The sequence below is a fragment of the Onychostoma macrolepis genome, chromosome 25 (assembly GCF_012432095.1).
Source record: "Onychostoma macrolepis isolate SWU-2019 chromosome 25, ASM1243209v1, whole genome shotgun sequence".
Classification (NCBI taxonomy): Eukaryota; Metazoa; Chordata; class Actinopteri; order Cypriniformes; family Cyprinidae; genus Onychostoma; species Onychostoma macrolepis.
In genome coordinates this window covers 14,307,149-14,328,685 of record NC_081179.1, presented here as the reverse complement: position 1 = coordinate 14,328,685, position 21,537 = coordinate 14,307,149, and the positions used below count along the sequence as shown (strand labels likewise).

The 21,537-nt window shown below is 38.9% G+C and overlaps 2 protein-coding genes across 3 annotated transcripts; one reads left to right on the top strand and one right to left on the bottom strand.

The window, feature by feature from the left end:
- The first annotated feature begins 3,202 nt into the window (after positions 1–3,202).
- Positions 3,203–16,122, top strand: ticrr (TopBP1-interacting, checkpoint, and replication regulator). Of its 2 annotated transcripts, none has more exons than XM_058767364.1 (22): positions 3,203–4,274; positions 4,371–4,623; positions 5,476–5,702; positions 6,037–6,265; positions 6,381–6,525; positions 7,314–7,450; positions 7,602–7,793; positions 7,931–8,076; positions 8,380–8,480; positions 8,596–8,686; positions 8,819–8,901; positions 8,995–9,222; positions 9,307–9,394; positions 9,477–9,552; positions 9,635–9,772; positions 9,857–9,947; positions 10,953–11,011; positions 11,098–11,232; positions 11,378–11,523; positions 11,634–13,665; positions 13,748–13,861; positions 14,130–16,122. In XM_058767364.1, exons 1-22 carry the CDS (start codon positions 3,588–3,590, stop codon positions 14,222–14,224), a joined length of 5,493 nt encoding a protein of 1,830 aa, XP_058623347.1. In that variant the 5' UTR covers positions 3,203–3,587; the 3' UTR covers positions 14,225–16,122. The 2 variants fall into 2 exon arrangements, with proteins under 2 accessions (XP_058623347.1, XP_058623346.1); XM_058767363.1 differs by having other exon boundaries at positions 14,127–16,122.
- On the bottom strand, positions 15,857–20,984 carry pdia3 (protein disulfide isomerase family A, member 3). Its single transcript, XM_058767365.1, has 13 exons — positions 20,644–20,984; positions 19,516–19,594; positions 18,702–18,819; positions 18,512–18,619; positions 18,266–18,395; positions 18,031–18,147; positions 17,763–17,888; positions 17,193–17,375; positions 17,000–17,108; positions 16,784–16,912; positions 16,617–16,696; positions 16,456–16,513; positions 15,857–16,355 (listed from the first exon to the last, which is right to left on the bottom strand). The coding sequence occupies exons 1-13, from the start codon at positions 20,778–20,780 to the stop codon at positions 16,245–16,247; spliced, it is 1,485 nt and encodes a 494-aa protein (XP_058623348.1). The 5' UTR covers positions 20,781–20,984; the 3' UTR covers positions 15,857–16,244.
- Positions 20,985–21,537: the final 553 nt, after the last annotated feature.

Genomic DNA, 21,537 nt, shown 5'->3' with positions numbered 1-21,537 from the left:
GTCTTTTTTAACATTTATTTATTGTAAGTTTGTATAATATTCTCAGTTAGCATTTGACTGTTCTTATTCATTTTGAGGAATACGGAATCTGTTTTTGTGCAGGTGAGATGAGATAAATACATGTTCATATTTAGTCCTGAACTACAGTAAACATCGTGTTCACACAGCACACAACGCCTCTGCACTTAATCCCGATTTCTCTCAACTTGGCAACACGAGAGCTGTCAGTCAAGACATGGGAAACAAAGTAATTTATTATTTGTAATGGATTACCCCCAACACTGCGGAAAAATCATCCTACGAAACATACAAAATCACCTTTAACTGTTTTATTCCTTCATAGGAAATCTCCTTGTTCATCTCTCCTTTCTGCAGCGAAGCGTCTCAGTAACCTACTTTGCTTGGTGTGGTTGCCATGGTGATAGTGAGGCCAAAGAAATATGATGTTTTGAAACAGTTTTGGAAAAAAACTTTATGTTCACTTCCACCAGACTTGTCTTGTCTCCTCCTATCCATTCCCTCTCTCTTTCTTAATCAGTCGATTTACATTTAGGCCTTGCTTATTGCATCAAAGCTAAATACACCCTTTTATTGATATGCGTTATTTCTGAAGCTTTATTTTCAGACGCTTTTCAGAACTAACACCATTTTTGTGCTTCATAATTGTTAAAATAAAAATATGACGCTGCAGATTTATCTGAATGCGGGAGTGCTGCCCAATGCGTAATGTGCAGTGAACAAAAACAGCCTTCAATTAAAAACATCATGTTCCCAGCAGGCATTTGGACTGGCCCCACTGTTCTTGGTTATATAACAAATTGGTCTTATGGCTTATTCCTTGCTGAGAGAAGATCTGATGAAAATTTTCCTGAAAAGGGAGTGCGTCAGGCTTAATAGACTCCTTCCAAGTCTATTAAATTAACACAATTGAATCAATTGTATTTTGCAACACATCCTCTTTGTGTTTGCGTCCTCAACTCGAAATATATGTATATAATCCTATTCTGTGAAGACTGTTTATTTCACTGTTGACATGGCAAAATAATTCAAGTGAGTGGGCTTGAAATGTGACTGAATCATTGGAGGAAAACAGTGACTCATGTTTACAGGCCAGTGTTTATTAAATATATTGCTAGTGGCAAGTTTTGCTGATGGGCATGAATGATTAAATACTGAGGAAAATTAGGGATTTGTCCCTTTTCTTCAAAACTATTAGATCCACCTTCACGACATGGCACTCGACAGACGATCATAAACTAGATTTTGGGACAATGGTACAAATGAGGAGTGTTTTACATTCATTTTCCTGCTCGTTCACCTGCTTTTGCGTCTCTGCTTTGCATCACTGAAAGTGTTGCCTGTTCGAGGCTGTCTGGGTTCTGTCTGCAAAAGTATGCGTTTACTGAATCCCTGACCTACATTCTCATACGCTGTGAAGCAGAACCCTTTGGGCTTTGGGTCAGAACCAAAAGGCACATAACTGGAAGTGCTGTGTTGCCCTTGTTCTCCCAGTGTTTGTCTGTTTCTCTCATTGATCTGTCTTAAAATGTACAAGGATACTGAATGAGCAGAGGGTAACCCATTTACACACTCTCATTTCCTCAAACCATCAATGAGGGCGGTTGGCAATTGATGACATGCAAGAAATTATTAATATGTGTGTCAGGGGAAACAAATAGATCGATACTTTGAGTGATTTATGGTGTTGTACCTCATTGTTACCATATAAATAACCGTCTAATTCCATTCTGTGTAGATGCAAGGAGGTTTTTGAGGCTGTTGAGTTTCTGACATTTGTGAGACTGCTGAAATTAATTTCAGATTGAAAATGTTTATCTAAAACCATCTTGTGTCTGTTATTATGACAGGGAACTTATCTGGGCCTACTTTTAATGCGCTGCTGACATTTCCATTTTGTGTACTGACGCAGAGATAGCCTAGTTTGAGAGTTTTGTGCCAAAGCAAACAAGTCTATTCTCCAATGAATTGATGCGATGTAAAATCTTTCCTATTTTACCCTGCCCTTCACCCTGGAAGTCTCTTTACAAGAGCACGGGAAAATTTTTGCGCAGAATGAAAATGATCAAATCTGGAGTCACTGACCTAATTATCCTTAATATCTTATTATAAAATATTAATGTAATTAATGTGCTTATTATAAAGATTGGGTTTGTGTTAAAGATAAAAAGGCAGTTTGTGCTTTTATGCAGATGGTTTTATCTCCACTTTTGGTTTTGTGTATGGAGAAACACTAAAAGCAGCCAGTTATATTTTTTAAACAGTGTCTGGGCTAAAGAGCTATTACTCGGCACAACTTGTTCTCTTTTATGTTTTTTTTTACTTTTTTTCCTTAACAGACCCAATGACTAATGCTGTCTGGTCAAACTAAATTGTCTCGATCATCTAAAGAGAAACACGTAAGAACTTCAATTTAACCCATAAATGGTTTCTGTATCCTGAGTATACAGCCATTTGAGAGGATGGGGGTGAGACAGACCTAATTTCTGAGAAAAATATATTAAAGGAGGCCCTTTCAAATGCTGTTTATGTGATATGGTATAAAAAAAAAAATGGCATCAACTCACCATATTTATCTAAAAATATGACCATGAGCAATAAGCAAGCCACTGTTCTTGAATTCATTATCTCTTACTAATAATAATATCGTTTACTCTTATTTTCATTTCAAGAACAAACTATGAAATTGGAAATTAAAGCAGTACATAAATCCGTAATGCTGGGTTTTAAAACAAGAAATTGTAGTTTTTGATTCCTAATGTGCATCGGTTTTATTATATCACATATTACTGTGATCGCTATACATACAATATTGCCAAAGCATCAATTCAAAAGCTATAGCAAAAAAAACTACTGGAAATTGTGATTAATAATAACACTGACAACACATTACAATACATTAATAAGCATATACAATATATTTTCTGTGGTATTCCACAGAAAGTTGTTCATATAACTTTGACTTCTGTCCAGTAGATGCCAGTAACACATGAATAATGCTCTGCATACTAGGCACGAGAAGAAGCTCTTTTTATTGACGTGACTGTGGACCAATCACGAAGCGAGAAACGATTGACGTCTTTGTATTTTTTTATTGCTGGAGCTCTCTGGTCCAATCACACGACGAGAAATGATTGACGTTTTTAAAGTTCGTTCGCTCCAGCCAATGACATTAAACGAATTCTGAAGCGCGAAGAGTTTAAGGGAGAGAAGAGAGCTATGGCTAACGGAAACTCTGAAGTGTAACAAAACAATACTTTCAAAATGCTGTTTTTTTTAAATAACTTTCCGTTATCATTAACCGTATATTTATATGACTTAGTTCATTTCTAACCGTTTCGTGTTGTTTTAGCTCAACAGCGACGGGAATCATGGCTCGTTCGTTCGAAGCAGCTGCTCTTAAAATGTTTCTTGGTTAGCGTTCAAATGCGTTTATTGACGTTTTAAAAGACTCGATGTCATGTTTAGTGTTTGTTTTCTTTGTCTAATCTAGTTCTAAACGTCTATGCGTGTGACATTTGATCGCTGGAGGCGATAGTGTTTTGCATGACAGCTCTTTAAGTCCAGTTATGGCCTCGCAGAATGTGGTTTTTGCCATCGATGTGGATTATCGGCCAGAAGAGACCAACAGCACGACTAGTGCCTATCAAAACCACCTCAAACAGTGGATACTAAGAGTCCTGCTCAGTTTAGGACACAAATATGGGCTGGAAAAAGTGCGATGGGGTTATAAATTCTTCCATTCAAGGACTGTGAAAAGTGCAACACTTATAACCAGAGGATCTGATTTCAAGGAGCTCCAGGAGAAGGTGTTCAGTGACTTCGAAGAGGAGCTGCTTGTCAAATTTGGCGTGGAAGGAAAGTCACCCAAAAGTCAGGAAAAGTCCAACAAACTGAAACCCAGCCCGGCTAGTTGTGTCCAGAATGCCTTGAAAGAGATCCTTCTAGACTTCCAGTGGGACAGACCTGATCTAACGTCTCCCACCAAAGTCACACTGAGACCAAGAAGATCGAGTAGAAGTGGCAGAAATATCCCTCTGCAGGACTATGACATGTTAAGCGTTGACAAAAATGTCCTTTTTGTTGTGTCTGAATGTCCACGGTCCAAAGCAGAGTTGGAAGACTACATGTCCATCCGTAGGGATGACAGTAGACTTCATGGAGACATACATGAGCAGGTGCTGCCCAAAGGTCTGATAGATATGCTTATGCAACGCAAAGTGTTGCTTCATTGGGCTGATTCGGGTATATTGAAGGTAAGTGGTGCTCTTATAAAGTTCCTATGTATAATTGGGGTTTATATCAGTGTTTTTGACTACAGTATGTTTTTTTTTTTTTTTTTGTTGAACCAGGCTAATCATGTGGTGGAGGACTCCACTGGCATGGAGACATTGGCAGAGCGTCTTGGGCAGGTTGGTGGACGGGTTGTGCCCATGCTGTCTCCTTGTTTGCCATTGATGGACCAGCATTCTGACACAAGCCCTTCACTGGATTTGGGAATAGATGCCTTTCCTATAGATTCAACCAATAGCTACCTTCAGTTGTCGGAAAGAATGCACCAACACGTCTTTCCTCCTTTGGGTGGATGTCTTTCCTGGATTGCAGGTAAATAATAAAATACAAACACACACACAAGGACAAATAATCCTAGTTTTTTATGTTTTTGAAAAAAGTCTCTATGCTCACCAAGGCAGCATTTAAATAATAAAAAGGGAATATTGTGGGACATCATTACAATTTAAAATAATTGTTTTCCATTTTAATATATTCTTCAATGTAATTCATTATTTCTTGTGAAGGCAAAGTTTTCTGCAGCATTTCTTATTATCAATGTTAAAATGTTTGGAGCATCCAGTTGAGTGGTTGAAAACTGCTTCATATTTTTGTAGAAACAGTGAGATTTTTTTTCAGAATTCTTTGATGGAAAGTTCAAAATAAAAGCATTTATTTGAAATAAAAATCTTTTGTAACATTACACATGTCTTTGTCAATTTTGATCAATTTATTGTATCCTTGCTTAGTAAAAGTATTATTTGTAAATCTTAGAAACTTTTGAATAGTAGTGGATCACATTTTTCACAAAAATACTAAGCAGCACAAACGAACACATTTTCTTGAGCAGTAAATTAATATATTAGAATGAATTCTGAAGGATCATGTGACACTGAAGACTGGAATAATGGCTTTATAATTTATATATGTATAATATAAATGTATGTGTATAATATATCTATCTCTCTCTCTCTCTCTATATATATATATATATATATATATATATATATATATATATATATATATATAGATATAGATATAGATATAGATAGTAGATAGAAAGTATTAGGCCTAATTATAATGAATAATATAATTAAAAAATAATTGAATTTCAGCTTCAACTTTTTATTTGGGCTAATTTTTCCAAAATGATCAGTGATTTATACATTTTATTTTTTGTTGCAGATGGGAACAAATGTTCCTATAGTGTGACTCTGGAGCCGGTATCATGCAGGCAGAGGTTCTTGCGAGCTCCTGTGGATGTGGTTCTCAGAGGTGTCCTGCAGGACCTGGACTCCATCTCCCTCTCACGTTCAGCCTCTGAGAGCTGGATAATTCAGTGCACAGATGCTGAACTGGGTCAGGAGGCTTTTCAGCGCTTAAAGCAGATATCTACTGGAGGACCTGCCATGGTAAAATGACTTCATCTATTATGTTGTTTTATATTAGGATGGTTCCAGCTGTGAAATATGATTGAAGTCACATGCAATGCTGTTTTGTAATAGCTAAAATATACAGACACCTGTGTATATATACACACATGCTCCATATCTATGCCTTTGGTCCTTACAAGGTTGTAGATCCTTAATGTAGTGCATGGACTTTTGTTTTTTGCTTTGTGTTTGTAAGTGTTCTGTAAGTGTTTACATTGTCCAAAGATAAAGGCAAAAATAATTTATTGTCCCTGTGTGGGTAATTTGAGTGCAAAAATGTGGAGAACAATATATTTTTTCTTTATTGACATAGCTAGCAGAAGTGAATGAAGGAGGTGTGGTGTGTTCAGCGGTGCTGTCGGTGCTCTCCTCCTGTACGGCTCAACTCACTGTCCTTCAGCCTCTGGTTACTCAGGAAGACCAGCTTCTGCCCACACACGTTGTTCCCTTGGACACCACAGACATCTCCAGTGACCTACCTGATGTTGTCAGCAGTGTTCTGAATGCCATGTATGACATCATGGAAGATGAGGATTGCTCAGGTGTTTGTTTTTTTCTGAAATAATCTGGGTTTTTTTGTGCCTTGTGCATATAAACAGACAAACACAACCTTAAAGTTTTGATCCTGAGCTTAAAAAAAATTATTGCGTTTTCCAGATGAAGGAAAGTTGACAATTGTTCCTGACTGGGCCAATCAAGAGCTCAAGCAAGGGTCTTATTTAAGGAGAAATGAGCTGGTGGAGGGATGGTTTCCTTTGTCTGACCAATCAGGAATCAGCTGCCATTTAATGGAATCAATGAGGTTTGGAATCTTTCACTCGTTTTATTTGACAAGATTATAGCAGATAACAGAGAAACTGATAATCGTGATTATCATGTGAGAAATGTATTTTTACTTAGTATTATTGCATATTCAGTAAGCAAAAATCACGAGAATCAGCTTGTATTCACGGTTTAATTTCCTTCATGTAGCTTCATGATTTATTATATTTAGTTTTCAGATCATCAGCACTTTTTTCTTATTGAAAAGAAAGTGCATGTGCATAGTAGCCAGATTGGTGAGATTAAGTGATACTGGACAGAATGTGTTTCCATTGAAAAGAAAAGCTCTGACTGGAGGATTTAATCTTTTGATATCTGGCAACCCTGAACATGAACACTTGTGGAGGCTTGTTACCAATGAAAGATAATGCAAATGTCAAATGAAACTCTAAATCATAGTTTAATCAAAATATATTAAAAACATATTATTGAACTGCTCTAATATTAATGCATGTAGACAACAATTTTATTTAGTAGGATTTAGCAGGAAAAAGCTCTTTCCTGAAAACGTAGTAGTTTTTATCATATGTACATTTAAAGCATCTTGTGTAATTACAATCTGTTTTATTTTGCTTGTTTTGTTTTATTGCATATTTACAGCTCCTATGTAACTGAAAGAAAATGCACAACACAACTCCTGCCATGAAACCCTTAGCTGCTGAAATGGTGTTAAAAGTTTACCCCCCAAAAATTATCAAAATGGCACATATTATATTTGTCATAGGCTATTTTTATTTTGGTACTAAAAGATCTGTCTTACATGTACAGGCTCCTGCATGCAGCTCCAGAGGAAGAGGAGAGGGAAGAGGAGTACTCAGATACTCAGCAGGAGATCACCAGCAGTCTCTCAGAGCTCTATCAGAGCAGCACAGCTGGATCCAGTGGCAACCTGAGGTCCAAAAAACGTGAGTACAAAATGGTACTCGATGAAGTGATTGTTGCATCATAAAATTTACTATATACTTGCAGTGATTTTGTTTGTCTATGTCATGAACACACAACAAACAAATGCCATGTTTTTATTAATGATTTTTGGCCTAATTTTCTCTTTTTCAGGAGGTACACAATGCACACCAGTAAGGCAGAAGATGAAGACTATGAGTCGCTCTCTACAGATGCTGAATTTTGCTCGCTTGAATGTGAAAGCTCAAAAGACTCAGGGTGATAGCAGTTCTGCTGGACCTGCCAAAGCAACTGAAAAAGGGGGCAAGAGATGCTCTGGGGATCGGACCAAGCCTGGCCTCTTGCGTGAGTATCGAGTAATTTATTTGAAAAAAGCCTTAAGTTATAATGTCCAAGGTTTAGGATCTCCATGAAGTAAAAACAGGACTGTTTTTTAACTTTATTGTAAATAAATTGTTAATGATGTTCATTGACTCAAACAGATTTCAGCAGTGAGGAAGAGCTGCTCTCCCACCTGGGACTCTCTTTTCAGAAAGCTGTGGAGAACAGATCCATGTCTGTTCCCTCTCAAGTCCAGGATATGCTTTCGGTTGTTAAGGCATTCATCAAAACTAACACTGATGTGGAGGTGAGTCAGAGGAACACATACATTAAAATCATACAGCTGTGTTGCCTGGTTGCAGGCAACTGCAAAACATGGTCTCCATGTACGTGTTTATAATAAACTCTGTTTTGCCCTTAATTAGATTCTAGTCTAATTAGTTAATTTTGTGTTTGTAATGTTAATATGTATGCTTCTAAGAGATGTTTATTGTTGATATGAAGGTTTAATGTATCATGTGAAGACCAAAGTCATGTAATCATTTAGGAAACTTGATATGTTTTTTGTACAGTTGTTTTTTTAATTGTACATTTAACCATTTCTCACCAGGCTTCATTCTTGGGCTTGGTGCAGAAGCATCTGTTGAAATCCTGTCAGGCTATTCGTCAGCTTTACGGAAATTCTTCAGATGAAGAGAGTAAAATCAGGGAGTAAGTATTCAGACCAAATTAAATCAATGTCCAGATGAATTGACCGTAAGCTTGGAACATTTTAATAAAGGTAATGATAAGGTAATGGACTCACAAATCATTATTCCTTATACAGATGCCAGCTGCAAGCAGTTATCAGACTTGAATTGTGCAGACAACCAGAACAACAAGAAGACGAGGAGGTTGTGGAACAAAGAGTTGAGGATGTAAGGAGACAATCAACCTTTTAAAACCTCAGTGTCATAACCAATAATTTAAATTTAATGGAATGCAGAAATCTTCTGTGGTTTGTGGTTGTTAAATATGATGTTGGTAATTTTTTATAAACCCCTTTCAAGGTGGCTGATATGCTCCGGATTATCTCCCGGAGTAAAGATGCTGTTTACTTATCCAAATTCATGCAGGATGAAGTTCTGCCAGTGTAGGTTATCAGCAACTCAGGAATATTCATGAAAATGCAAATTTTATCCAAACCCAATTAATAAGATGTGATCTCTGATATGGTATCTCCCAGGTTCCTGAACAGCATCCCTAAAGTCCTGGCAGATGTCTACCACAGTTTAGGAACTCAGTTGCCCGAGGCGCTTGTTGCTGTCCTGCCCTCTGACTTCTTCAGTGATGAGTCGATGGCTAAGGACAGTGTGTCTGTGAGTCCTTCACCTTTCTCTGCCACACAGAGCAATTTATCTAGTGTCGGAGATCATCTGGAGGAACTCCGCAATCGCTCTGCTAAAAAGAGGAGGTGATTTGTCATAGAAAAGAATGTGTGATTATATCAAGTGCTTTGTGTGTAAGTGGTCAAATAAACTCTTTTGTCTTTTTGCAGACAGAACATGCTCACACGCCACAAAAGCATGACTGAGGCTCCTCAGGCACTTCGACAGATAGAGATGCCAAGAAAGTCCTCACGGCTGGTGAGATTTCATTATTTTTATTCTATTACTTTCCATCTTGTCACAAGAACTAAAATACTAACTTGCCTATTTTGGAATGCAGGCAAAGCCGAAACACTGTGTCCCAGTAGAAAAACCTGCTGTGGAAGAACCACCACCTCCAAAGCAAGCAGTTCAAGGTAATTGGCCCATTCCATTTTAATCTTCATGCTGTCCTATAAAGTTGTCATCTGTTGTTGCACCTTTTTCTTTTGTTCACAGAGGTAACAAAGGTAAGGAGAAATCTTTTCAACCAAGTGGCCATATCGCCCTTAAAGAAGTCCAAAATGCCACGGAGTCAGTCTGTGTCGGCAGTAGAGGGACTTAAGAAACGCAAGCGTTCACATATGGACGATGATGGTAATTTTTATTTTTGATAGTGAGATATTGTTTAATTGTTTAATGTAGTGTGTGAACTTAAAAACCTTAACTTTTAAATTTCAGAAAGACACACTCTTCTGACAAAGAAAGTAACTGAAACACCACTGCATAAACAGGTGTCCAATCGTTTTCTTCACCGGCAAAGGACTGGCAGGTGAGTCATGTGTCCTGATTTTTAATTTGTTATATTTGTTCACTGATGCTTGACAATTGACCTATCGGTAAGCCCCGCCCCCCTTAGTTACTGTTGCACCCTCGGACAAACAAACAGAATTGCTCACTGTCTTACAATGACAGCTGCAGTGTGAAAACCTTGTCCCACGATGTTTTTGCTAAATTTTGGACACAGAAGGCCACCAAATGGGAATTAAATATTCCATGGAGGGATTTATAAAATATTTAAAAATAAATATGGTGGGTAACTCGAAGCGATGGTTTACAGATCACAATGTAAGCGGGAGAAGTCTCATATTATGGTCGGTCATCACGATCGCAGATCAATACTGTTCATGTATCACAGGGTATGATTAAATTAATGTACATTTAACCAGTTTAATATGGAGAGGCACTGAAATGTAGACCTTCGTTTATGTGTTTTTGAGCTACACTGTACAAGACGCGAGAACAGTCAGCTATTTAGGTTTGTACATTAGCATGGACTCACTAACTTTAACGTTATTTAGCCAGAGATACCTTGCTAAAGCACAAGATAACATTGACGTTCTGCTTGAGCAGATGAAAATTGTAACTTAATTAGTGTATGACAACCAGAAAATGAACGTTTTTGTTTTCATTTGTATTGGGGTGAATACTTAGGGACATTTTGCTCTGTTTTGTTTGGATTCAGGAAATGTAATAAGATAAATTATATTGGCCATCCTCTCAGGATACCTGGAATCAGTGTTACAAGTACCCCAGGCACATAGTTTTTCCATTTTTGAAGCATAAACCCCATAAAACCGATGCGAGCTTTGGATCTTCCGATGTTTCTCTATGGCGCTGAAACCTAAAGATGTCCGAGGTCCGCTCCCTGTGCAACTGATAATCGACTGCCATTGGCTAGTCTGCGTTTGAGGGGAGGGGCTTACCGATAGGTCAATTGTAAGGGATCCGGTTTGAAATCAAATCTTTTGTATTTCTCTTGCTCTCTTTGTCACAGAAGATCTGTAGAATCTGATGTGTGCATTATTGAAGAGTCTCCTGTCAAACCAACTGCTGGTTAGTGTCTAAGATTTTGCTACAATGTCAAACATAGAAAGACCACTTACTAATAGAAAGTACTCTAATAAATAATTTGTTCTTAGACTTGAGGAGGAGCCCAAGAATTAAAAGCCTTACCAGGAGACATTCCAGTTTGTTCTATTCAAGCTCACAGCCACGTTCCCGAAACCTGGACCGTGCCATCTCCTCCTCTCAACTCTGCCACTCTGAGGGTAAAGGTGAGCAGGAAATAGTGAAATTGTTTCAGTGACACAGTAAAAATAGATGTCATTAAGCTTCTGGACATAAAATGTTTAGTTTTTGAACATTCTGTGAAGGTGAATGCTGGTGCATTCTCTAAGTAGCCTTGTATTCATTTTGCAGGAGGATTCAATGTTAGTTCTGTTAGGTCGCCAGTTCGGCTTCTTTTTGGTGCTACCCAGTCCCCTGGTCACCTACGGCACATTACAGCATCCTCCTCAGAAGATCAAGGCAGCAAAGAGTTGTCACTTAGGTCTGCAGTTTTTGAGGTAATATCCCTTTCAGTTTACAGTTAATTAAAATATGAAATGTTGAAGGAGTTTTGAGTGTATAAGTCCTGTCATCTATTTTGCATTAATGTGATGCATTTATTCTTCAGAATCAAAATAAAACTCCACAGAAGTTAAGATCTGATCCAGTAGGATCTGCAGTTGGGTGCAGAGCCCCTCGGTCCCCAAGAACTCCAAGCCAGGCAGTTGGAGAGAATGGGATGACCCTGCGAGGGAGCCCTTTTCGTTCACCTGCTGAGAAGAGTCTAGTGGTAGAGACACCCACGAAAAGCCCACTCAAGGGGATACTCAAGACCCCAATTAAAAACCTCTTGGATTGTGTTTCTCCTAATGGCGCTTGGCTGAGGAGCCCAAATGGTAAAACGCCAAAGAAGAGTGTGACATGGTCTCCATCTCCACGGAAACGCCTGACAGAAAACCCAATCAATATGCCGGAGTCTCTGACGTTTACAAAAAGATGCTCACCAAGGCTGCTTACACCTGGCAAAAATAGCAGCTCAGGGGAAAGAAATGTTTGCAAAACGCCTGACAAGATGCCCCAAAGGAAATCCAAGGCATCTCCTGGAACGATGCCTAGGACACTTGAAATCCTTGGAAATGTTGATCCAGAAACATCTCAGTCCATTACGAGATCAGGAAAAATGAGGAGGACACTGAGCTTACCTTGCAAGATTACCGAACAGTCTGGCGAATTTGCTTCCATTGATTCACAAGAATCTGATTCCGGGCCATTTCCTCTCTGTGCTTCACCATTAAAACCAAATATACAAACTCCTGTAAAAAGCCCCAGCTTAACACACAGGATGTGCACTCGCTCTGGTAGAACACCTGTAAAAGAGTCCTCGTCGCTTCCTGAAAAGTCTCGAGACGTTGCAGGATCCAGCCCTTCGCCTCGTAAAGGTCTGTCTGCAGCAAAATTAAGTGCATCACCATCCTCTGTTCCTCCTAGATCACACATTCACCATCAAAGTAGTTCACCCACTAGTAATATGGGAGAATTTCCACAGGATAACAAAATGATTGGGCAAAACGAGATCAACCATGGAAAAGCAGAAGAGGCGTCATTTTCCGACTCCCAGCAGTTTGATTGCTCTGAATTCAGCATTACCACAGATGATGAAAGCATTGATATATCTGAGGCCTCAGTGGTGAAGACCCAACTCACAGGGGGCATTAAGATGAACATCGCTTTCTCAAGGAAACCCTCTAGATCCTCAGAGGTTTTCGAATTTAAGGGAAAACAAGCCACCCCCGCCATTACCACACCGAGCCGAAGCTACGGCTTCCGTCAAACTCCAGACCGGCGCCAACGAGAAGCAGAAGCACGTCTTGGATACTCCTCTGGAACACCAAAGATCTCCACCCCAAGAACAAGGCGAACTCCTGCATGTGGAAAGAGGTCCACTCCTCAACCACGTACTTATGAAGTGGAGATGGAGATGCAGGCATCAGGCCTGCCTAAGCTAAAGTTAAGAAGGACCGATTCTTTCAATGCAGGTGAAGCACCTAGTAGTGCAACCAAGGGCGTGGCCTCACATCTTGTGCACTGTAACATATCAAATGTGAAGGTGCCACAAGTCGACATCCCTCTTGCGCAATGTTCTAGACATCCTGGCTGCATATCACCATCACTCTGCAGTCGAGGAACCCCTGCCAAATGTACACCTGGGAAGGGTGTACAGACGTACATATGTCAGTCGATCACTCCCACGCATTATCCGCCAAGTAGCCAATCCCCATTGGCGTCCCCACTGACTCCGTCTCCTCAAAGCAGAGGATGGTCAACCCCGGAGAACCTCAATAGTTGGCCTCGTAAGAAAAGAGCTCGGATTGAGGCTTGCGGGAGCAAAGAGCAGGTCATCAAAGGGGTTCCGCTCCTGGAAAAGCCTGGGGTGTTGGAGGACCCAGAACTTGAAGGTGTTTTCTGTATTCAAGGGGTGGAAGAACTCAAGGAGTCGCTGAGCACCCCAGTCAGTCAAAGAAAACTGGGTTTGAGATCAAGCCAGGTTATAGACCATCAGTGCTCACCGGAAGGCATGGATTGGACTGAGACTGCGGTTCAAGAATGTGATGATAGAGACCCTACAATGTCTGAACAGTTTGCATGGATGGGCAGAAAAGGTACAGTAAAGCTTGTGTGAAATTCATAGTTTGTTCCTTGTGTTTTCTTGTTCGTAAACGTTGTGGCTTGAATCACTTTCAGTGGACACCCCTAAAGTAAAGAAACCTGTGTCGGCCAGTGGAATCTTCGCTCTCACGCAATCACCTCTGTTATACAAGAAATCAACTGTAATCAATGAAGCAACACAACCTAATGGTGAGACAATGAAAAGTGTATGTAGAGCTATAGTTCAGAGTAGATGCCTTAATTAGACATTTATGCATGTGCTTCGATACGTTTAGCTTTGGTGCTCATGCAGATAGCAAAAGATGTATTCTGAAATCTGCGCTCATGTTGTCTTCTAATAGTTATCGGAATAAACGTAGCAAAATGACCAAAAACAAAACAAAGTGAGGAAAATATCAGATCAGGTTTTGTTCATTTGAAGTGTTTAATAATAACAATTTATACTTTCTCCCAGCAGGATCAAAGTCTGAGCTGGATATATCTCCTCTTTGCCAGCCGAGAAGGCGAAGGACACCTAGTAGGACATACAGCCGAAAGAAACTTCTAGACTAAGTCTGTCATTACAAAAAGTACTTTTGGTTGCCTTGTCTTGCACTGTTCCTTTTAGAAAAACAAAAGCTTTTTATAACTATTTTATTGTCTGTTTTAGCTAACTTTATTCTCATTTGCTTGTGTAATAATGCATTACTCAATATTGTATATTTTGTATTATACAAACTCTACACTGTATGTCATATAGCATCAGTTAAGTACAGCATAGCATGTTTTAACTGGTATGAACATTTCATTGTAAAAATAAGGTGGAAACATTTTTTCTTTTGCTTTTTTCAGTCTAATGAAATCAAGCTTTAATTGCTCTTTGTTAGTGATTTATTTATTTGTGCTGCTTGTTCTGTGGATTTTTTAAATGAAGCATGTGTTTCTTAACAGTTTGGCAGCTCGCTCGCGACATCTTTGTCAATGTGAAATAAATGTAAACAGATTATTTTAATAAAGACTGTTGTTCTTAAACTTCCGCATGCCACTTGAATCAATGCTGGTGTTTTAGTAAAATATCTACACACTTAAGCCAGCTTAAAAAGCAAGGTGAAATGTTTTGTATAGAAGGGGCTATTAGTCGTAATGCTAATATATCAGTTATGTTTGCCAGTAAAAGAAAATTCAGTATATAGGCTTTCGATATATAGGCCTCGCAGTTTGTCTTCGGGTAGATTTAAAATTATGGGTCAACTACTGCTAAATGAACTAAACCAGTTGATGCCAAAACCAAATGTGGTACCTCAGAGTTTTCTTGCCTGATCATGAGTTGCATAGCCCTGTGACTGCCAATAACGTAACAGATTTTTGCTGTGATTTGCAGTCTGGACGAGTCAATGCTAGTTGCCAAAATTCAGAGCATGTCTGCGGATATTAGCTTCATGCTATGATTTCATCCAGTCCGAGGATGTTTGATATTTTGATCCGATTTTAGAACACCTTTTCATTTGTCACGTGTTTCCTAGTTTCTGTGTGAATTTGTGATCAGAACAACTTGGAAGTCTGGTAGTGTGATCTTCAGTTGTTCTGTTTGTGATGCCCAGTTATTCTCAATAACTATTTATGTAGTTGACAAGTATGTGATGCCAATTTCCCATGTGCTTTTGTGAGTTGATGTGTAAACTGCACCATCTAGTGCATTACTAGAGCACTATGTGGATCAGTTTCCAGTTCCATTTCATTTAAGTACAATACCATGAAAACCTGCTTGGTTATGCTTTAGAGAAATATGCTTGGCATTTTTTGACAGTTAAGATTTGCCTTCCTGATAAAAGCGAACAAAACTGATTTACAAGAGAGCATCATTTGAAATATGATCACATGTAACAACAGCTCTACAACCCAAGGAACATCCTGGAACAACTGCTGAAAACATTTCATCAGTCTTTAGATGCTTATCTTTAGCTTCTGCAGCTTTTTATAATTCTGGAACAAATACATCAACAACAGATCAGCCACAAAAGTACTTAAAGCGGTGATACAGATTAGGATATGGTCAATTTTCAGTTAAAACAAACCAATGGCTGAAAGCATTGTTAATGGTGGTACAAGATTCACAGTTTCTTGAACTGCATATCTACAAGTTTGTTGCAGCTGCAACATGCAATCATTGTAATTGAATGAAAAAAGGTTCAAACCAGCACGATTGTAGGTTTAGTGGGCCTTTTATTTCACAATCCTTCCAAACGTACAAAGAAAAAAAAAAAAAAGAAAAAAAGTACAAAAAAGGAAAAAAAGAAAATTCACCAAATCCCCCTTTTCCATGAGAAAGAAACATGTAGAATTGGTCTCAAAAGTGCATCTCTCCAAGGTACAGTGTAGGGAAAATCTCAATTTGACAGCTCTGTACCTCTTTCACTTATCTAAAAATCACACGTAGTCTGGCCGTCACAACCTTCCACAGTGTTCCCAGAGCAGCAGGCCCATGAGTGGACCAACATTGTGACGTGGGTCAGAGCACTCGCTTCACTAAAGATTGGAATATAATTTACGTCTCCTGCAAAAATTCTCTCCTTCCTTGTTGGGCTGTGATTGTTTATAACTCAGACTTCTTCTTCTTTGATTTCTTCTCATCCTCTTGGACCACCACGGTGTTTGTGGCCTCTCTTTTCAGGTAGGAAATAAAGTCGCTGACTTCACGACCTCCCTGATGGTGAAACAAGACTGATTACATTCACATTTCTTGGTAGAATGAACACTGAATTTGAGATAAAAATACAAATAAAATAAAAATTGAAAACACAAACCTCATATTTCTTTGGATTTTGCTTCTGACCAGCAGGGGAGAAATAGATTGTGGGGAATCTGAAAGCGAAAGGGTCAGATTGCGAGTAAACCAATTAGCAACAAATCACAGAAAAAGCACTAGCATAATTTCGGCGGAAAAAAATGGATAGTCACTACATACCCTCTAACTTCATATGGAGAGGGGACATCGTTAGCGGTGGCATCCATCTTTGCGATGACAATGTTTGGATTGTCTGAAAGCTGTAAAATAAAGATAATATCTCTGAAATGACCTTTCAGGTCAATATTTCACAGCAAACAATACAACATCAAGCTCTAAAAACTTACCTTCTCTCCGAGTTCTTTGTATTTAGGCTCCAGGCTCTTGCAGTGTCCACACCAGGGGGCGTAAAACTCAATGAGAACGTCTTTGCTCTCATCATTTACAATTGAGTCAAAGTTCTCAGCCACAATAACCTGGAATAATAAGGACGAAGTTCCAGGTTATGTGAACTAGTATTTAAAATGTAAATATATATGTAGAAACAAAATTGCCTGACGCACCTTCACAGGGCCATCATTGTTTTCAGGAATGGGCTCTGATTTGAGGTAACGCTTCAGGTTTCCATCAAAATAATCCTGCAGGAACTTTTCCAAGGCCTTTCCATCACGACTGCAGACAAAAAAGGATAGATTTTTTTTTTGCTGCTTAAAACAAGGTCCTTTGTTAAAGCGAGAAGAAAAAAAAAAACCTTACGAGAACTCCTCCTTCATGACGTATTTGTCTCCCTTGGCAGTACGGATGCCGACAAGAGGCAGCTCTCCACTGCTGCCGTCCAGACCCAGCTCAGACACGTCATGGTTGAAGCTGTTCTTACTGGCCACAGCGAAGCTGAGCTTCTGCCCCTGATCCAGGAAGCTCTTGGCCACCTTCATTACCCTGGAGAGAGAGACACAAGGACGATAAGAGTCTGATCTCAGATCACCATTTAAATACACTGCTTCACTGAAAAGTAATATTCTATAAAACTTGTGTTTTATAATATGTTTGATAACACTTTTCAACATGGAGACCAAAAAATACTTCCATAAAATGGAAAAATTTACATTCACTATAAGAAAAAAAAAAATAAATCCATTATTTTTTTAAATGTAATATTTTGCAACTTTTCCAAGCTTGGGCAAGAAAATAAACAAGTAAAATATATATATACACACACACACCATATTTCCATAGTATTTGAAATGTACTGAAAATAAATGCCACTTCTATATACATAAGTTGCAATGCCCCTGAAACAAACTAATTTGCAAAATAGAGTTGTACCTGTTCCTCCAGTAGTTGGAACCCTTGGGGTTCTTCTCATAATCCACGTCATAGTAGGCCACCAACAAGTCTTTGCCTTTCAGCTGGTCTTTGTTGTCATCAGTCATGTGGGGACAGATGCCAAAACTGTCATATGGGGAAAAAAGACTTTAATATGACATTCAACCACCAAATCACACAGACAAACTAATAGTAAACAAAATGCAGATATTAGCAAATGAGTGCCCTACTTTACGCATTGTAACAGTGATCATAAGCTAAAACGTACATGTTATCCTGAATAAACTTCTTGATCTTTGCGCTTGTGAATTTGTCCTCAGCGAATTTCACACTGCCATCTTCAAATTTGTTGCTGAGATGAGGTGGTCGGAACAAAATAACACCCCTGCAACACACATTTAAAAAAAAAAAAAGAAAAAAAGAAAAAGAAAGAATTAGAAACAGGATGAATTTCTGTGCAAAACTGAAACCAAAATCACTAGGAACAGAAAAATGCCACATACTCTCCATCAAAGTCATGCTTCTTCAATAAGTCCTCTACGTTAGTGTGGGCAAAACGGTAGGACTCTCTCAAAGCGCTGGCAGCCTTCAGGAACTCTCCCTGAGCAGCACTTCCTCCATCAGCGAAGAATCCTGGACACACAGATAACGATTACATATAGTCAAGAGCACCGATGCAAAAAAAGTAATACAGTACAACCAGGTCTAATGTGAGACAGTAAACGTTCCTGTACAATACCATCACTTACCCACAACACTGGCATCACGGTCCCCAACGAACTTCTGATATTCAGCCTCACTTTTGAGCTCCACAGAGGCTGGACCTGCCTGCTTCTTCAGGTGGCTAACAATTCCATCTGTCGGATTAAAGAAACAGCAAAGACATTAACATCTGATGAAGAAACTACATACGGCATCACACAGGATACAAGAACACACCTGCTGTCCTGGGACCATCATAGCTACCAGAGTCCTCTCCATCTCTGAAAATCTTCAGGGTTGGGTATCCGCTCACGCCATATTTGCCGCACACGCTGGAACTGACGGTACAGTCCACCTAGATCACGTTAGAGAAGAACATTAAGAGCAATCTTCCACCAGACCCAAGTCAACCCTTGTGAAAAGAAAGTACACTACAGTATACTTTTAGCAGACGAGAATATAAAAGAATATGCTGTGTGAAACGAATGCAATGTTTTTGAAGACTTTTGCGTGTTATTTGCAATTAAAGGGACAGTTAACTCAAAAAGTTACTCACCCTAAAGTTGTTGATTACCAAACAGTTGCTGGTAGCCTTTGACTTAGACTCTAGACAATAGAATTTTTCCCCATACTATAGAAGTCAGTAGCTACCAGCAACTGTTTGGTAACAACTTTTGGAGTGAACTGCCCTTTAATTGCCAATAACATTGCATTCATTTCACACTTATACTCACACAGCATGTGACAGAATTTTCATTTTGGGGGTGACGTTATATTTTGGCATTACTAAAAAGTGAGCTTAAATTTAAGAAATGTTATCTTTCTCCAAGTACACTTAGGTGTTTTTTTATTTTATTTTACTAATATTATGTTATCAGTACACTACAAGTGCACATTGAGTACAATTAAGTGCACTTGTTTTTCAAAAGGGAAGTCCAAATCATTTCAGATAGGTCTTAAAAAAAATATAGCAACCTGAAAAATATGAAAGTCTATAATGAGACTATGTAAAATGTATTCCAGGTAAATTTGCAGGGTTTGGTGAGAATACCTTAGCAAGTGGGACGACGCCTTTTAGTCGAGTGGCGGCTGCCTCATACTCAGGGGCAAGACGTTTGCAATGGCCACACCTAAAAGTAAAGATGACAAGAAGTTTATTACTTTGAAAAATTTGTCTTCTATATACACTCATGACAGACTGGTGGATATATATATAAAAAAAAATTTTTTTTTAGGCAAATTACCTCTTAACTACCTATAAAATCTGAGGCATGGTAAGTCATTGATGAATTAGGTCTGAAGTTAGTCAGTAACGCTGAACTACGTAGTCTGCGTCAGCCAATCACACACGGCCAGCGAAACTTCATCGACCAATCAAAACGTTACAACGGAGGGCCGCCTAGCCTCCAAACATCCTTGTTACGGCCCTTATCTGCGATTACTATCTGATATACTTTCTTTTGCCGCAACTTAAGACAAACATTAAATCCGTTCGACACACTGAGGTTTAATTCTGTAAATCTACAAATTGCTCTAAAAATCCAATTTCACACAGAGAACAAACAACCACTAACGTTGGCCTTCATGTGCAGAGTGCAAGTTCTTAAAGAGACAGTTCACCTAAAAATGAGAATTCATCATCAATTACTCAATCTCATGTGGACTCAAACCTGTATGACTTTCTTTCGCCCCACATAACACATTAAGAGACGTTATGCAGAATGTGAGCGACTGACAGGCAACTAATCCACTACATAGCATTAGCAAATAAGAGGAAAAGCTACAAACAGGAAGTGATTGATATAATTAGTTTCGTCCACAACTATGGAGTTGCATGGATTCATTCAAATCCCAGCGAGCGTTTAAAAGCCCTTATCACTCCATATACATTCCCAGACTCCTTATTAGCATCTCATGACCTTCTAACTTGACTAGAAAAGCAGCTGAAGCAGTTACTTTCGCTTTAGCAAACTAGCTTTGCAGTGTTATTCAAAGCCCTGATCATGCAAGCAGTTCCCTAATACTACATTATAGGGTAGGCATCTAGAAAAAAGCTTAATAATAGACATTTCGAATTAATATTAATTATCTAGAGTAAGTGGTAATGCACCAAATTTTCTAATGTCCAGATTTTCTAAATTGCATGAAGAAAAGCTCGTTTAAATAGTCAAACACTCACCAGGGTGCGAAGAACTCCACCAGGATAAGGTCATGATCTCCGATTTTGCTGTCAAAATCATCATCTGTGTACTCCAGCACATCACTCGCGCGCGCGGCCGCTGCAAAAGCAGCGATAAACAGCACAACCAGCATCATTTCAAACCCTTTTCAGTGCAAAAGTGAAGGGAATGATTAATATTCCGGTAGCCCTCAATTAATTGCTTCTTTTTGAGGTGGTGTTTTGAAAGGAAGGATTGCCCAAAAGAAAGGCCCGCTGGATGTGGCACGCTGCACTCAATGAAAGAGAAAGCGCAGACGGACGCACGGATGTGCAAACCGGAGCTCTTCAAAGCAACCAAAGTGTGGCATCTCACTATTGGATTTTCAGCAGCGTCATGCTGTTGCAATCAGCCAATCAGAACTCGGGAAACACACACTTCCGGGTGAGGAAATCATCTTTGCAGGCTACAAGGAAAAATAGTTGACTTTGTTGGTTGTAAAAGTATATACTGTCTAAACTGTACTACTCAGAAAATTCTAGGTCACTTATCAAATTACCAAATTTGTGAAATGAACTCCATGAAATGACCATGAACTCCTTGTGGATCACTCTCAAATCATGCTAAAAAACATGATTTTGAAATAAAAAAAACTGTATTCAACACAAAATGCAAAATAAAAAATACATTTATTAGTGCTCTCAGACTTCACAATAATTATTCAGCAATTATGCTAGGCTATGTGTATTTTTTTTTCTTTTCTTTTCCAGCTATTTACAATAGAGCAATGATACATTCGTGAATGAATAAGATCTGAAGTTGTTTGCGATTCAGTTCTATTCACTCACAAACTGAATCGTTTTCAGCGGATTCTCGTGCTCAGAAATAGTAACACTTTTAAAACACAGAAGAAA

Coding starts and splice junctions, on each gene's coding strand:
- ticrr (XM_058767363.1), top strand. CDS start 3,588: ATGGCCTCGCAGAATGTGGTTTTTGCCATCGATGTGGATTATCGGCCA. Junction 5,703..6,036: donor CTACTGGAGGACCTGCCATG/GTAAAATGACTT, acceptor TTATTGACATAG/CTAGCAGAAGTGAATGAAGG. Junction 11,233..11,377: donor CTGCCACTCTGAGGGTAAAG/GTGAGCAGGAAA, acceptor TTCATTTTGCAG/GAGGATTCAATGTTAGTTCT.
- pdia3 (XM_058767365.1), bottom strand. CDS start 20,780: ATGATGCTGGTTGTGCTGTTTATCGCTGCTTTTGCAGCGGCCGCGCGC. Junction 17,376..17,762: donor TCCAACTACTGGAGGAACAG/GTACAACTCTAT, acceptor CTCTCTCTCCAG/GGTAATGAAGGTGGCCAAGA. Junction 16,913..16,999: donor ACAATGATGGCCCTGTGAAG/GTGCGTCAGGCA, acceptor TTATTATTCCAG/GTTATTGTGGCTGAGAACTT.